At 37.4% G+C, this 15540-nt stretch overlaps 1 protein-coding gene across 1 annotated transcript in view; it reads left to right on the forward strand.

The window, feature by feature from the left end:
• VAV3 (vav guanine nucleotide exchange factor 3) overlaps nucleotides 1-15540 on the forward strand; it is a 138772-nt gene that overhangs the window by 26849 nt on the left and 96383 nt on the right. The window contains exon 2 of the mRNA XM_056497388.1: nucleotides 1358-1474. Within this exon, the coding sequence (XP_056353363.1) occupies nucleotides 1358-1474 (117 nt within the window). The remainder of the gene's footprint in view (nucleotides 1-1357; nucleotides 1475-15540) is intronic.

The following is a 15540-nucleotide window of genomic DNA, read 5'->3' on the forward strand; positions in this document are numbered from 1 at the left end:
TGGGAATCCTTACTGTGGATGAGGCCCTGGTCAGCCACAGGTGCTTTCCTGGGAGCTTTTGTGATGCTTTGTGATGGGTTTGTTGGCTGCCCTGTGTCAGCCATGCTCTTGCAGCATCTCATTGAATCAGTGCTGTCATGTGTGTGCCCTTGCTGTAAATCTGGTCTACTGGGTGCTCTGCTTTTCCTGTGTCTCACTGGGTAGTTCTGTAAGATGTGAAGTAGGGCTGCCTGTTGAATTGTGGTATGGCTGTGGCATTCAATATCAAAAATATTGCTTTGATCAAAACAGGAAGTTGTAACATATAGCAATTTTATAATCCATCCTAATATGAGTGATCCTCATGAATCCACTAAAACATGCAGCCCTCTGTTGTAATATTGAGTTGCTGTGTCAGTACTTTTAAAATGCATATTCAAAGCATGGTGCGGTGTCCTTTGAAATGCTGCTGCTTATAAATATTGTATTTGCTTTTCCACTTTGGCTCTTAAGACTACAACAGCATCTTTATGAAGCTGATGTCCTCACAAGGTGCTAGTACCTCAGAGAGCTAATTGTTATCAAGAGTGCTTATTGCCCTTTTTAGCTATCCTTCTCAAGTTACCAATGCTCTTGACAGTTACTGCCTTTTGGCCAGGTAAGGTCTGGCAAACAAAATAATCCACAGGAAAATGCATTAAAAGCCTTTTAAGGAGATTATTGTGGCAGAGGCTTTCTTTTTCAGACTTAGATGATCATTGATGCGTGTGGATAACTTAAAGGGAAATAGCCTTTGATTCAGTACAGAAATCAAGGTGGTCTGAGGATCTTAAATCTTTGCTAGGTAAATTTAAATGACTTCACTGCAAGCTTCATCTGCTTCTGTATGCCAGATGGAGAATATATTTTCATAAAGTCTTTGGTGTGTGAAAACAGTGCACATGCATTCATTAAACATTCAAACTAGAATTTCACAGATGAAATGCTTGATTTATACATGAATAATAATTTTCACATATTAATATAATTTTTTAAGGTAACTTATGTTTTGTTCTGTGTATCTGTAGGGAGATGAAAAGTAAGTCTGTCTTTCAACTATTATGTATCTACTAGCATATTGTCACATTTTTTTGTTTATGTAAAAAGAGAGAAAATAGTTCTTGTTCAAAGTGTCATCTCAGAATTTGGTTAACACTTTTGAGCCTGAAGAGAACATTTATGGCTGAATTAGGACCAGTGGAGTGTCACAGCATAGATGAAGTGCTGACTTAGAAATAATTGTGCTGATGAATTATGTGGTGTGTTTGTGACCAAAGTGGGCACATACAATGCTCATTTACACATTTGACACTCAGCATTTCTGTTTTCTTTCCCCTAGTTTCTCTGCCTGAAGAATATAAGGACTTTTCTTTCGGCATGTTGTGAAATATTTGGAATGAAGAAAAGTGAACTTTTTGAAGCATTTGATTTGTTTGACGTAAGAGATTTTGGAAAGGTAAGGATACTCTTGATTATATCCCAAGTAACACCTGTGTTCTTCTGCTTGTGTACAGAGGACTTTTCTGGTAGCTGTGATATAGGAGTTGTGACTAATGGATGAGCATTCATTCTGAAAAAATAGCAGGGAAGAATTAAGACAGCAGAAAAAGTAGGTTTGTATTGGAGGGGCAAATAAAGGACAGAGAAAAACACTTGGCAGGAAAGTTCTGAGTGTGTGAAAAACCAAGGTAAATGGTTTGAAAAATGCTGAGTTAGAGGAAAATGAAATGGAAGAAGATAACAAACTGTGGGTGAGTGCTGTCTGGTGAAATCACTTTGGCATAAGTCATGTGGATTCAGAAACCCTGGGCCTGTACATTGAGCCCATGCGACACAGAACACTTTTCTTTAGTCTCAGGCACTTGGAATTCACCCAGATAATTTGCCCTTGTAAAATTATTTTTTGACAGTTGTTTTTTTTTCCAACCTGCTGTAAAGCTCAGACACAGCTATCATAGATTAATGTGACTATTCTAATTTACACGTTATATTTACAGTATGTTCTGTAAGTCTGGCTGCTTATTCTACATGTAAAGCTTTTTCCAGTCTGTTGTTCAGCCTCCTACATATCTGTTTGATCTGTCATTGCCAACATGTGTTTAGTTCAACTTCAGTTTCTGCTTTTGAGTCATAGTATCATTACCTTGATTTCACAGGAAAATGTCTAAAAATTACCTGAAGTAGCACTAAAAATAGTCATTTATTCGAATTTAGTATATCTTAAGCATTATTGCTTTTTAAAAGAGATCATAATTTTACTATCTGATCTTTTGATGCACTTTTTATTAGTAAGCATAGAGGTAAAGATGACAAGTGCAAGAATGAATCTGCAATATGATTGTTTGAAATGGCTCAGTCATTATCATTAACCAAAATATCTAATTATCTTTCTCAACCTTTTGTCAGGTTTTAAGTCCTTCAAAAATTAAATTAGATAACCTGGTGATTCCACCTGTTCTTTAGTTTTGCTGAACATCTTGTGCTTATAAATCATATTTAAGACAGAGCTTTTTTGGTAAAATGTGGGGGTTTTTTTGTACAAATTTGGCTCATTAAAAATAAGATTTGTTTTTCTTTTGATTGTGCAAGTAGTGGAGGAATTTAAAATTGTTGGGTTTTCTTTTTTTGGGTACACTAGCAATGTACTATTTAAGGTATTTGAGTCAGATATCTCAATGCTTGATTCAAATCTTTGATGCCTAAGGAATTTTTTTTCGTATTGTATGTTGTAATTAGTTGCTGAAAGTTTCTCATTTGGTGCCATGTAAAGATATCCTGTTTTTCATACATTTAACATCCTTGTGGAATACTGATTACAAAATGTTTGTTTGTTGTAATGGTGAAACTTGCACTTAGTAGTTAGAGGTAAATGAGCTTTTTCCAGATGCTTTGACATAGCATATGAGAATTTGACTTGAACTTTGTGCTCCACTTTTCAGAGACTTTGATCTTAGTGATTAGAGAAAAAGAAGGCTGTACGTGGAGTGGATGGCAATCAGAGGTGAAGCTGATGTAGCAACATGTAAATAGCTTAAGAATAGACTAAGAAATGGAAACAAGTAACCTCATTTGTGTTTAATATATATAATCTGTATGAATATTGATATTAGCTGCTACAAGATGGGTTTTCTTCTGTTTCAAATACAATAATAGCACAGTTTCTTATTTTTAGATACACTGTGGTTGAAAAAAGAGGGGCTACATTACACAGAAATAGGAAAGTTCTTTAAATCGTGCTTGGTAAAATTATATATGGCTTGATTTCTTGGAGTTCTGTGGTATTCACCCATTCCCACTCATTCACCTTTCTATCAGTAAATTTCATTATTGCTGCATTAAGTTCCTGACAGAGCATGAAATGCTCTCCCACACACTGGAGGTGCCAGACAGTGTTTTCATTTTGAATTCCATGCTGGAGAGTCATTTTTCACTACCACAGGGCTGCCAGGTTCTTCCTTTCTACCTGTGTGCCAGAAAAAGCAAATGCTGTTGGTACTTGTTCTCTCAGCTCGGAGTCCTCCTCCAGCAGCAGCCTTTGTTGTTTGCTGCACCACAACAAATTGTTGCTATCCCTATTCTCTGAAGGAAGTTTGTAACTCATGTGTTGCAGAAATGGGAATCTGAGGATTAGTTCTGTTGATATCAACAGATGCTCCCTGGATTCAGAGAGCTGTGCTTGGAGTTCTGTGGGGGGGAAATGGTGTCCAGAAAGTGTCAGAAAAACACCTTTTGTGTGCTGTGCTTTTTAATTTCCTAAAGAATGTGTAGCAGAGCATGGAATGTTTTTTATGAGATAGCTGATCTAATATGAATTTAGCAATCTCCCTTGTAAGGATCCTGCATTAGATGTCTAGAAATAATGTACAATATTGAATTGTGATTTTAAAGAGGCAAGGAGATCAAATATCAAGTGCCACCAATGAAATAAGTAGCTAATTGTTTGAAAGCATATAACATGATGCCTGGTCTAGCTCACTCTGGTGACACTTAAAAGGCTGGTTTATATAAAAGCAAGTAACTGCTGTGAAAATATGGAGTTGCACATACTCAATTCACATAGTTGGTGATCATTTTAGTCACTCCCTTACTGCAGAGGAAATCTGGGCAATGATGCAGGAGAAAGTCATGCTGAAGTTGAGAGCCCTGGTGTGTTAGTATTCCCCCAGGTTTAATGGATTCCAGGAAGATTGGACAGATGTGCATGAGATACACCAAAAGCAACTGTTGTTATGAAAAACCTGTATATCGTTCCAGGAAAAGTGTCTAAAAAATCTTCAGTAAAACTGAAACAATTGAGATTATCTGCAGTTGTTTCATGTTTTGTTTGCTGAATTTAATCAGTGGGATAATAGAGCAAAATATGTTCACTTTTTGCTTATAAAGGTACATTAAAACTGCAGAACATGGGGGAACATGCCAAAATATAATAGTATATTTTTGTAAAGATATTAAAATGAAGATAAAAACAAGCCTATCGTTAAATGCAGAGATCTGTATCTTCATTGTCTGAGTTCTTTCTGTTGTAAAATAAATTACAAAAAAGTCTTAGTGGTTTGCTCAAGAAACTAGTTTGCTAGTTTGCTTTCAGGAGTAGCATTTCAGTGAGATGGACTGGTTTGGGATGAATGACACTTGAACTTCACTGAGATGTACTTCTGCTTGTGGAGGAATAAAAAAACAGAAGAAATGGACAACTTTCAGCTTTCTTCACTAACCAGAAGGTGGTGAAAATAATATCTAAACCCAGACTTCCTGAATTTACTAATCCTGGTAAATAACAATAATATAGACTACAAATAATACCAGAAGGTAATTAGAGAGTGATTTGCAGAGGAAGCTCATATCAACTTGGAAGAGGTTTGTGTGTGTATTTTTTTCTGTGACAGTGAAATTGTTCACTGCCAAAGAAGGGCAGCTAACATTTTTTGTCTTGTTTCAAGTAAGAAGTTCATGTTCAAGTTACAGTAAGATGTTTATTCTAAAGTAGTAGTGAAGTGGGCACCCCATTTAAAATGAGAAGTGATTTTGTGCAGGACCTAAATAAAAGATATTCAGTTTTTTTGGTTTATCCTTGAAGAGGTTTGTGAATTACCTAGAATATGGTTTTGCACTCTTTCTTGCTTTTCTTATTGTTCACTGCAGCTCGCTTTGAGTCTTAGCTGACTGGATCTTGACAAAATCGAAGATAAGGAGGCAAAGAAGTGCAAACAAATGAAAATTATTTTGAAAACTGAACAGCTTGAAATATTTCAGTCCCCCGTTGTTTGCCAAATGTCTTTTGTTGTGTGTATTAATGATGACAACAGGACTTGAGTTGGCTTGATGTATTATTATGTATAGTTACAAAATAATAAATTTTATCACTTTTATTGCTCCATCCTAGAAGGAAAAAGTAGAGAATTACTGAGTATAATTGCTAAGTTTGAGTTTTGCCTCCTTTATTTTTTCTATTGGAGTGATTTGAAGTACTGAAAGATGCCTCCTAACCCTCCCATCCGCCTTTCTTCCCCCCATCTCTTCTGTATCATGAGTTTAAAAGGTGATTGAAGGGTGTCTGTGCTAAACCTCCACCAGAGTGGTTGGGCTACTCTTGAACTCTACCTCAGAAGCACAGATTGGCAGCTTGGGTGATGGGGTTTAAACCATCACCTAGGCAGAATTGTGATTTCCTCTGAAGAGTTAGGCATGTGGAGCATCCTCCAAGAGGAGCTGCTGTGACATCCTGGGCCACACCTGGGAGATGTTCCTGTGCTGGGGGAAAGCCAGGCAGGCCAATATTTCTCTTCTGAATCTGCAGAGATCCCCCTCTTCCTGCAGGCAAGGGGGCACCTGCCTTCTGCTCTGTATGACTGGGAGATCTATGGAAAACAGGAGTGCACTTGAGTGAAAAGTCCAGTAGCTGCTGCTTGTTTATTTGTAAGTATCAAAAGCTCAGGCTTTGTTTAACTTGAAGCATACTCTGGTCATTGGATTGCTTGCAAATGCATTCACTGCTTTTTCTGTCCAACTTCAGTAGAGAGTGAAAGCTGCAGAGAATGGTTTGCAGCAGGGAACACCATTTGAGTATTTCATAAAAAGGAAATAGGTATGAATTAATTGAGAAATGTTTGCAAGCTGTGTTAGAGGTGGTGACAAGGCTAGAGAAGTGTTTGCTAACAAGATTTGTGTTCTCTGGTTCTTAATTCTGACACAGTAATTGTGTTATGAATAAATGTCAGCTGCACATGCCTTTGAAAAGTAGAGATACTTGAGTAGATGAGTAATGGAAAAATATATCAGAAGAGTGTATTGCAATGTATTTATCTATAAACCTGAAAAGCTTACATTCTATCTGATTAGATCACAATTAGGTCTTACTAGGAAAATTAATGCATCTTTCTTTGTAAACACTGAAACATTTGGGGACATGGCTTTGTCCAAATAGTTGACTTGACTTGTCTAAATATTATCACTGTCAAAGGCCTGATAAAAGGCTGTATGCAGTGGAATGATCCCATGCAGTGTATTCATGCCTTCAAAAGCAGCAGAACAAGGACTAATTTCTAATTATGTATTTTACCTTCAGGTTTTCTATCAAATGCTTTCCTCACTTAGACAATAAATAATAGATTAATAGCTATTTGAAACAAGTGGCTAGCCAAGAAAATACTATATACTATATGTATGTGTGAGTATATATATATATATCTGTGAGATTTAAGCACTTGTGTCTATGGCAGCCTCTTGTAGAACTTATTTGCTCTACTAAATATTGTTGAGTGATGTAGTTCTGGCTTTATTCTGAGACTGAGTTTTAGTGTTTTGATTTGGGGAGGATCTCCCTTGGAGACTTTCAGCCAACTAAAAGGAAAGTTGAGACAAACTGAGTACCTTAAGTAGTGGTTGGACACAGCCTGTGATCTTTGAGAAACAATCTGAGTGTTGGTAAACAAGCTTCATTAGGAATCTTGAAGTTCAATTAACTCAGTGAAGTTAATGAAAGTTCATAAACCACCTGATTAGAAATGCCATTATACCATTTTCAAAGTGGTGAGGTCTATGTTTTTGTATATGTGAACTTGGAGACTGGATATAAGATGGTTTTTCTTAGTTGCATATTTTGTGGCAGAAAAAAGTTTGTTAAAAGCATGATCACACCATATTAAAAAACAAACAGGTTTTTCCTGGCCACATTAGTAAAAAGTTGCTTTAAATTAGGATAAATCTTTTTATTGTTATTAACATTACTAACACACTTTATCATGTTGTTTTGTCATGGAAAAAGTGGATTCTAGACCAGACATCTGATATAAAATTCTCAGTACTGTCTGTCTTTCTATGGAGATTTCCATATAAAATTAAACAAATTGGAATATGAATTCATCTCTTTTTCAGACCATAGGAAAGAGAGTAGTTTTCCTTTATCTGGCAAGCATCTAGCCAAAACTTAGTGAAGGAACTTGAATACTAGGAACTTGAGCATAACATATACTTTGTTTTTTTAACTTTTATAAAGCAATTTTATTTATTTATTTATTTTAATTTTTTTAAATGAAGATTTGCCACCCACAACTGGGTGGCATGGATTTGGAATCTGTAGGAGTCACAACCAAACTGATTTAAAATCTTGCCTTTATGTGTATTATTAATTAGATTAACCATGCTGATGCTGGATACAGAATTAAATGGGAGTGCATGAGAATATTTCTATTCAAATTGTGGGGCTTTTTGGTAATTGCTTATGTCTGTTTCTCTTGTGACTAATCCGCCTGTGTCTTGAACATGCTAGAAAAAGATGTCAGACTTTGTTAACAAAGCCATGTTATGTTAGCACAGGCTCTGGGCAGCAGAACTGCTGGTTTCTTTCTTCCACCCTTGCCTCTTGGTGCTGCCCTGTGCTCACCCTTGCCTGACACCCAAAGAATGCAATCTGTCTGATCATTCCTACCTGGGCTTTCATCACTGAATGAACTAGCCACAGTTACTATTTATTCTTCATCACTGCCTTGTCTCTTTGCTGCCTGCATTCTTTGCTTTTCTCACCACTCTGCCCTGCAGTCTGCTGTACATCCCCATCCCCCCAGTGCTTCTTGGGCCTTTTCCATTTATTTATTTCACGTTTGTTTCTGAAGTTTTGACTCTTGGTTTTGCTAGAAGACTGCTCCTATTATTCCTCTGCATATTTAAATACACCTTTAGATTTTTCTGTGTAGCAGGTAAACACCCCCTACTCATCAAAGGAGAACTATGGCTCTATTGAAATTCCTGCAATTCTCTAGAATCTGAATAAGAGAGTCTCTTCATTTTTCTCTTCTAAAGAAGAAATATTCAATTTGGTTTTGTTGGCTTCCTCTTACATCTTATTCAGAGCATATTTTTGTCAGTGAGAACAGTCTTTGATGCTGTCTAGCACCACCAAAACTCAGAAAAGGAAAAAAGAATTCTTAAAACTTCATCAGAATATCAGTGCTATTTCCTGGGTCTAAGTGCATCCCCCCCCAAGTTGAGAGAAGAAACTTAGTATTTTGACACAAATTGTTCAATAAAATTATTTTAGGGTTTACAAGCTATAAGATACTGTCATTTATTTGGAAACTGTCAAAAGGAGGTTTTAACTAAGCTGTATATTTTATTTAGAACCATATATTTTCATGAAGCAGTAAGTCTGTCTGTAATGCAAGAGACAAGTGTTTAGGCAAGGTTACTGTCTATACTTCATGTTCTGTAACATATTTTAATCAATATATGCATAAATGAACTGCTGGGATGTCTCAAGAAATCAGACATGTGGACCTGTACCAGATTTACTTTTCCTCTATGCCTCAGAATTTACCAAATTCCAGTGTGAAGTTAACTGATTCCTCATTTAAATCTGAAATAAAGAACATTGAGAAGAAGGTTTAACTTTCTATTTCTTACCAAATCAGTACTCACAGCTGTGACTATAAACTACTCAGGGTGTTTGAATCCAGAAAACAAGGCTTGTGTCATAGAAAAAATAAGGCAGTAAAAGATATTTGACCAATAGCACTTTTTAGAAGCCTGGATTACCAGCTCCAGAGGCTGATCAAAATCCTGGCAGAGTAAATGCTACATAGAAATCAGCAAGAGTCTTGTGCTAATGCACAGCTCTGGGCTGACCCAGAAAATGCCATGCAAGGCAGGGAAATGCAGTGAGCTCTGTCGTGTGTTTGTGCTTTTATAGGGCATTTCTGCTTGTGTGTGTTTGCAGAAGCAGAGACTGGGGGCAGTGCTGGCAGTCTGAGCTGTCTGAGGCACAGAAAGGTCTGAAAGACAGGTCTTCATCTCCTGCTGTTGATGTGGATGGAGTATGTGCAAATAAACCAACAGGGAATGTTGTCAGGATGTTTCTGGCTGTGACTAAATGAAAGGATGTGTCTCCTTTAGGAAAGTGAGCATGAGTTACTGAGCATAGACTTTTTTCTCCATAGATATATTTCTCTGGGAGTAATGAAAGATGCTTTATTGCATTACTCTATTGAGAATGAAAACTCAAAAGCTGAGTTGTTTTCCAAATGGTTGCCCAGAAATGGAAAATGAAGGTAAATACAGGTGCTGGTTTAGAGGCAGTTTCTTTCAGAAGCTTTTGAGAGAAAGCATTTTTTTGCCCAGTGAAAAAAAGTAGGTGCATGCTGCTCTCTATGCTAATTTATGGGATTATTTGTAAAAAAAAAAAAAAAAAAAAATCAGTCCTCTAGTACAATGACAAATATGAAGCTTGTAATCTACATTTGCTAACATGAACTTTTGTTTTGCTCAGGCAGTGAAAGTGGTTGCTTTAGTAGGTGTGGTACCAGAGTAATGACTGCTGCTTTGCTTGTTTGCAAGTGTAGAACTCCAGCTATGAAGGGGAATTCAGCTATAAATTTGTTTGATAGTGTAAGGTAAAATGTTAAAAGCAAAGTCAGTGTTCTCAAGCAAATGTTGTGACTTTGTGCCTGGGTTTCAAGGCTGTTTGGCCAGTAGGAGAGAATCCATCTGACAGGGTGCCTCAGACATTATGATGGCTTTAAACTGACCCATCTCAGTTCACTTGGCAGACTGAAGTCTTAAGGGAAAAAAGTGCCCTTTCTGTGCAGCTTCTCACAGACAGAGGAGCCCTGAACTAGCAAGGCAGAGAATGCTGTCAGAAGCCATTTTCCTTGCCTGCTCTGTTGGATCTTATTGAGTTGTATCAGGAGTTGTTCTGAAGGTGAAGACCCAGTGGTACATGTTCAGTGTCACAGGTAGTGGGAAACTGAAGTGCATCAAAAATCCACTGAAAACTTAAACTTGTCAGGCAGTAGCCTGGCCTGTTTGTTATATATGTAACATTTAATTTTGACCAACTAGACCTTCATCTTAATATAAAATCAATAATTATCATTTGTTGCACCAAGGTCTTTGGGGCATTTCTTCATAAGCTACAGTGAAAGTATTGGATGAGAGTGGTTTTAATGGCTGTATTATCCTTGGACAGCAATAATTTCAAGTTTCCAAAAACTAAATCTATATCTAGACTGTGTCTTGTCCTCATCTCATCCAGACACAGCAACAAGCTAACAGTGTTAATTCAGCTTGATATTTTGATATTTTTGTTCCTTTTGGTGAAAACATGGATCATATATTTTTAAATAAATTACCATGGAGAGAATTCTTACTTTCTTCATTCTCATTTATGTTTCATTTGCTTTACAGGTTTAGTTTCAGTTTCCTTACCTTGTTTTCTACTTTTTGAGGTGATGTTTTTGTCATCTCAAACCCCTTCAGAAGCTGACTACATTAAGTCTTTTGAATGATATATTTCCTCTTCCTCTAGTGCCTTGTTCTCCTTCCTTCAAGTTTCTCACATCTTTCTTCTGTTGACATCTCTCTTATTTCCCACAACTTCTGTCTCCAAATCTTCTGACTTTGCCGATGTCTGAAGATTATATTTCATGTATCTGCCTCAGTTAAACTGATTTTGAGGCTGTTTTGTTGCTACTATTTTTGGTATGAGTGCAGTAAGGGAATTTTTTTTGCTGTTGGAAATACTGTGAGCAGTAAAATTAGTGCCTGCCAAGTAAAAAGGAAGATGTGTTGAGGAACACAATTTTAAGAAATGTTACAGGTAGTGTGGGATAAAATTACAAGCTGTAATGCTGAATAGCTTTTTAAAAATTCAGCATTGAGGCTGTTTCAATGTTCATAGCTTGTATATATTTTGATCTTGGTTTTAGATTTGAAGTTTGATGTAAAAAAATGAAGAAGGTAGAGGTGTATTCAGATTGCTGTTGGATATAAATTGCAACTTTCAATTTGAAATCCCCCCCTGTGACATTTGACTCACAAAAATTTAACATTTTAACACAAATTGTGCCTTTCATTGAGACCATAATATCTATGAAAAAGTGCTAGGAGAATGTTGGTATCAGACAAGGTTCATCTTTCATGTTGTATGTTTGATAAAACCACTTATCCAATGTAGGTTAATTGCAATATATATTTTTTAAATTTTATCTCCCCAAAATACCTTTCTACATGGACTACAAATGATGTGGGAGCCTGTTTTTCACAAAGCATGGCCTTTTCTGGTGTGTTTTCTAGGTGCATCTGCTTGCCTGCAGTTGGCTATTATTGCATTTGCTTGCTGTAGGCTGCTGCTGAGATTGACTGGAGCAGGATTAATCACTCCTGGGATATTGGGTTTGATTTGGACTCACTCTATTGGACTGAAATGGCCAGCTAAATTCATGTCAAGAGTTTCATTGAGCCCATATGTAATACTGGTGTTTTTATGATAGGTAGTGAGGACTGGAGATTGGTAACAAGTGAGAAAACTATGTGGGATGTGTTCACTCCCATTCCCTTTCACAAATTTATTTTTAAGACAATACCACAACAAATATTTGGAAATACCTATAAACCCTATAGAGTAAAAGTGAGGTACAGTCCTGTGTGCTCAAAGGGGCAATATTAATGTCAGAGATTACTGCCTCTACCATGGCAGAATGCCTCTTGATGTGGCAGAGCTGGGAAATAAGCAGTGGACCTTATCTGCCCTTCAGAATAACATGCTAAGAAATCTGTCCCTCCTTCTGTCTCTGCTTATCAGTTCTCAAATGTAGTTTATGACATGACCATAGAGTTGGGTTAGAACAGTGAATGAAGAGGACAAAAGTTTCTGTAGTCAGCAGAGCTGTGAAATTCCAAGAGAGCTCTTAATAGTAAATACTTGGTTAATGGTTAATGATATGGTAATGATATGGTAATGGTGGGTATCTCTTGGTTAATGATATGTATGGTTAATGATAGGTATCTCTGGTTTGCTCTTACTTATCACGGTATCTACATCTAAAATACATCTTGTGATCCCCATTGCAGACTTTAGGAACTCAAAATGTTCTTTTCAACCTCCAGACAAGTGAAAGCCAAAGAACACTTAAAAAAAAACATATTAAAAAAAGTTTAGTTCTGCAGTGGTATTTTGGAAGTGTAGCACATAGATAATACAACCTGCAAGCTGCTGCATGTTCAAGGCAATAAGACAATAATTAAGCAAAATAAAAATAAAAATAGCAAGTTAGTTTTTCCTCATTCATTTTGTAATCTTCAGTATGAGGATCCAGCTCAAGGAGAATTGTGTACAAACGTGATGGGAATGTATTTTTCTGCCTATTTTCTTCCACTACTGCAACTGTACTTAGAATTTTTTTTAAAATCTAAGTGAGCAGATGATTAGGGAGAAAACCAAACCACTGCTGTTAGCAAGTTTCAATAATAGAAGCTGACAATGCCACTTCCGTTGCAGAATATCTTCTCAAGTTTAATTTTTTTAAATCCCCTATCAAAGCTGATGACTTTTAAAATGAGTTGAAGACAGTGAAATGTCCAAGTTGAGCCATCCTGTTTACTGTGTATCTTTTTGTAGTGTTGGAGGCAAGTGCTTTTCTGTTGGACCAATGTAGTCCTTTGTCTCTCCTGGTAGAGAGAACTCTTTAGACTGTGAGGCCTGAAAGACTTTTCAGGGGCTTTTGTGAGCTCACTGTGAGTGAGCTGGGAGATACTGCAGCAAAGAGAACAGCTCACTTCCCTTTGCACTGCAGCAGGGAATTTTTTTTTCTTGTAGAGAATAAGGAGTTATACAGTGTGTATTTATGTCTAATAAATATTCCTATCTTCATTGATTGTGTACTGGAGTAAATTCAATTCATGGTTCAGGTGTGACTTGGTACCACTAAGCAAAGCCACACACTAGTTTAATTTGTGTAGTCAATGGTTAAAGTAAACTCAGAAAAGGGAGAAGTGTAGCAGTGACTGGTTCACCCAAGACAGGAAGAAAAACTCTTCCTCTGCTTTTAGCAGAAGAGAGGAAGAAAAACTCCATTGCACAGCCTCCTCTGAACATTGCTCTTGCAAGGACCGAAATTAACAAAGAATCTGTTTAAATATTAAAGTGAAATAACACAATGGGAGTGAGCAAACCACATGTCACTTAATCTGCAGGATGCATACCTAAAACAGTATTGGAGGTACAATCAATAAGGAATATATATAAGCACTAATTTCCTTCTAAAATATCTGTATCTGATTTTAAACATCTAAGGTCACGAACACCCAAAATGTTTATACAAAGTGTCCAAACTGGTGCTTGCAGTTCAGAGGATTTGCTTGATTTTTTTTTTTTTGAAACATGTAAAAATAGTCTTCTGAAGTCTCTTAAAGGGTAGGGGCAAAAGAAACGTAACTTTGGAAAACACACAGCACTGATTTATATCCTTTCCTATTTAAAAAACCCCACACGTCCAAATTCTGAACACCTTTCATAATCTCCCTGTTCAGTCATTAGGGATTTTAAAAAGACTGCTTACATTTAGATTAAAATATCCTGTTTAAAATGCAGGAAAAAGCCACTTCTTTCAGGATTGATTACTGTTATGACCCATATAAAATATGGTAAAAAAGATGATGGCATCATCTGTAAGAGTGTTCAAAAAGCATTGAAAACAAGCACTTGATCAAAGCTGAATACAGCTTGAAGATGCTGTTTCTAAGTATAGGTTATCCTTGTAGTGTTTATTCTGAAGGGAGCTGGAATGACTTAATAGCAGATCGCTTTTGCAGTACTGTCCTAGGAATATCCTTTTGTATTCTTTTGCCCTCCATGCAAAACCTGAAATGTAATAAATGTGCCAGAAAGGACAAACTCCAATTCCATGTTTGGAAGTTCAGCATGCTCTGAGGCAATCTGCACTTATGCTATTAGTTGCAGAGTTACAACACAGCAATCCTTAAAGTAGGATTGTCGTTCTTTAAGCAAGATCTTAAAAAGAAAAAAACAAATCAAACAAGCCCAACCAAAAAACCAGCCCCAAACTTACACCCCAGCAGGCATGGTGAGGACTGGAAGGTATCCAAAGGATCAAAACCACGAGATGCAGGCAGGAAGCAGCTGCTCCAACTCTTTCCCTCCATGCTTGTGCTAGGGAGTCTCAGCCTTGCAGACAAAATGAACCAAGGGATGAGCAGGACTATGCTGCCTGAGCAGTTTAAGCTTTTTCATTTCCCTGTAGGAACAGAGCCATCTAGGGAACCTCTCTTGCTTTTGGGCTAGCAACTGTTGCCTCGTCGGAGTCCTAAAATTTGAAAAATGGAATTTTAAGCGCAATTTAAAAAAATGTACATTCATTTGTGTACATTGTTGGATATTGAATAGTCAAGACTTGCTCATTATAGTTCTCAATACATGGTATTGAGTTTTACAGATTCCCAGAAAGAGCATTTGGTTTTGGTTTCTTCCTTTAATGTTTATGGTTCATGAGTGCAGTTCTGTCAGCCAGTCCCACTGTTCCAGCTCCAGAGTTTGCATGATCAGAGTTATCACTCCTGATAAAAGGAGTAAAATGTTCAGTGTGCAAAAGGGGGTAAATCTTCTTGGCATCAACCTGTCTTTTTGGACATCAGGTCATCTGTCCTCATATCTTTGAGTGGTTTGTAAAAATTATGTTCTACAAGCTTTGCCTGCCTTCCTGGTTCCAAACTGCCTGTCTTGCTTCTCCTTCTTAGAAGACTTAGGAGAAAAAGTTGCATCCTCTGTAGCTGTTGATTCTCCAGGGCTTTTGAAGTCCCAGCGGTTTGCATATCTGTATTTAGCTTATCTACGAACAGATCGGCAACACCCAGGAGGTTTTTTGTCTTTGCTATTTTGTCCTTTTTTTTTTTTTTTTTTTCCCTCTCACCTCTGGAGAAACTTTCCTGCCCCTTCACTGTGGAGACCCTAACGCTAGGAGAATGCATGATGTGTGCAGGGTGTGAGGTCTGCACGCCCAGCAGCACAGCAGCCCCTCGGCGCTCTCCTCTCGCAGCTGGGCTCAGTGCTCGGAGGAAACGTGCATGACTGCCAAAACCAGCTTTTACAGCAGTCATACCCTTGCTGCCTCTGCATGAAAGCATTTGGCACCTGGCTTCAAACCCTTTTTTCTTCACAGTTGCTGGCAGGCTCCTGTCAGTCAGAGACTTGGCTCGGGGTTGTGAATTTCTCTGCCACGGTTTCCTGGGACAGTC

This window comes from Oenanthe melanoleuca, chromosome 8, assembly GCF_029582105.1.
Source record: "Oenanthe melanoleuca isolate GR-GAL-2019-014 chromosome 8, OMel1.0, whole genome shotgun sequence".
Taxonomy (NCBI): domain Eukaryota; kingdom Metazoa; phylum Chordata; class Aves; order Passeriformes; family Muscicapidae; genus Oenanthe; species Oenanthe melanoleuca.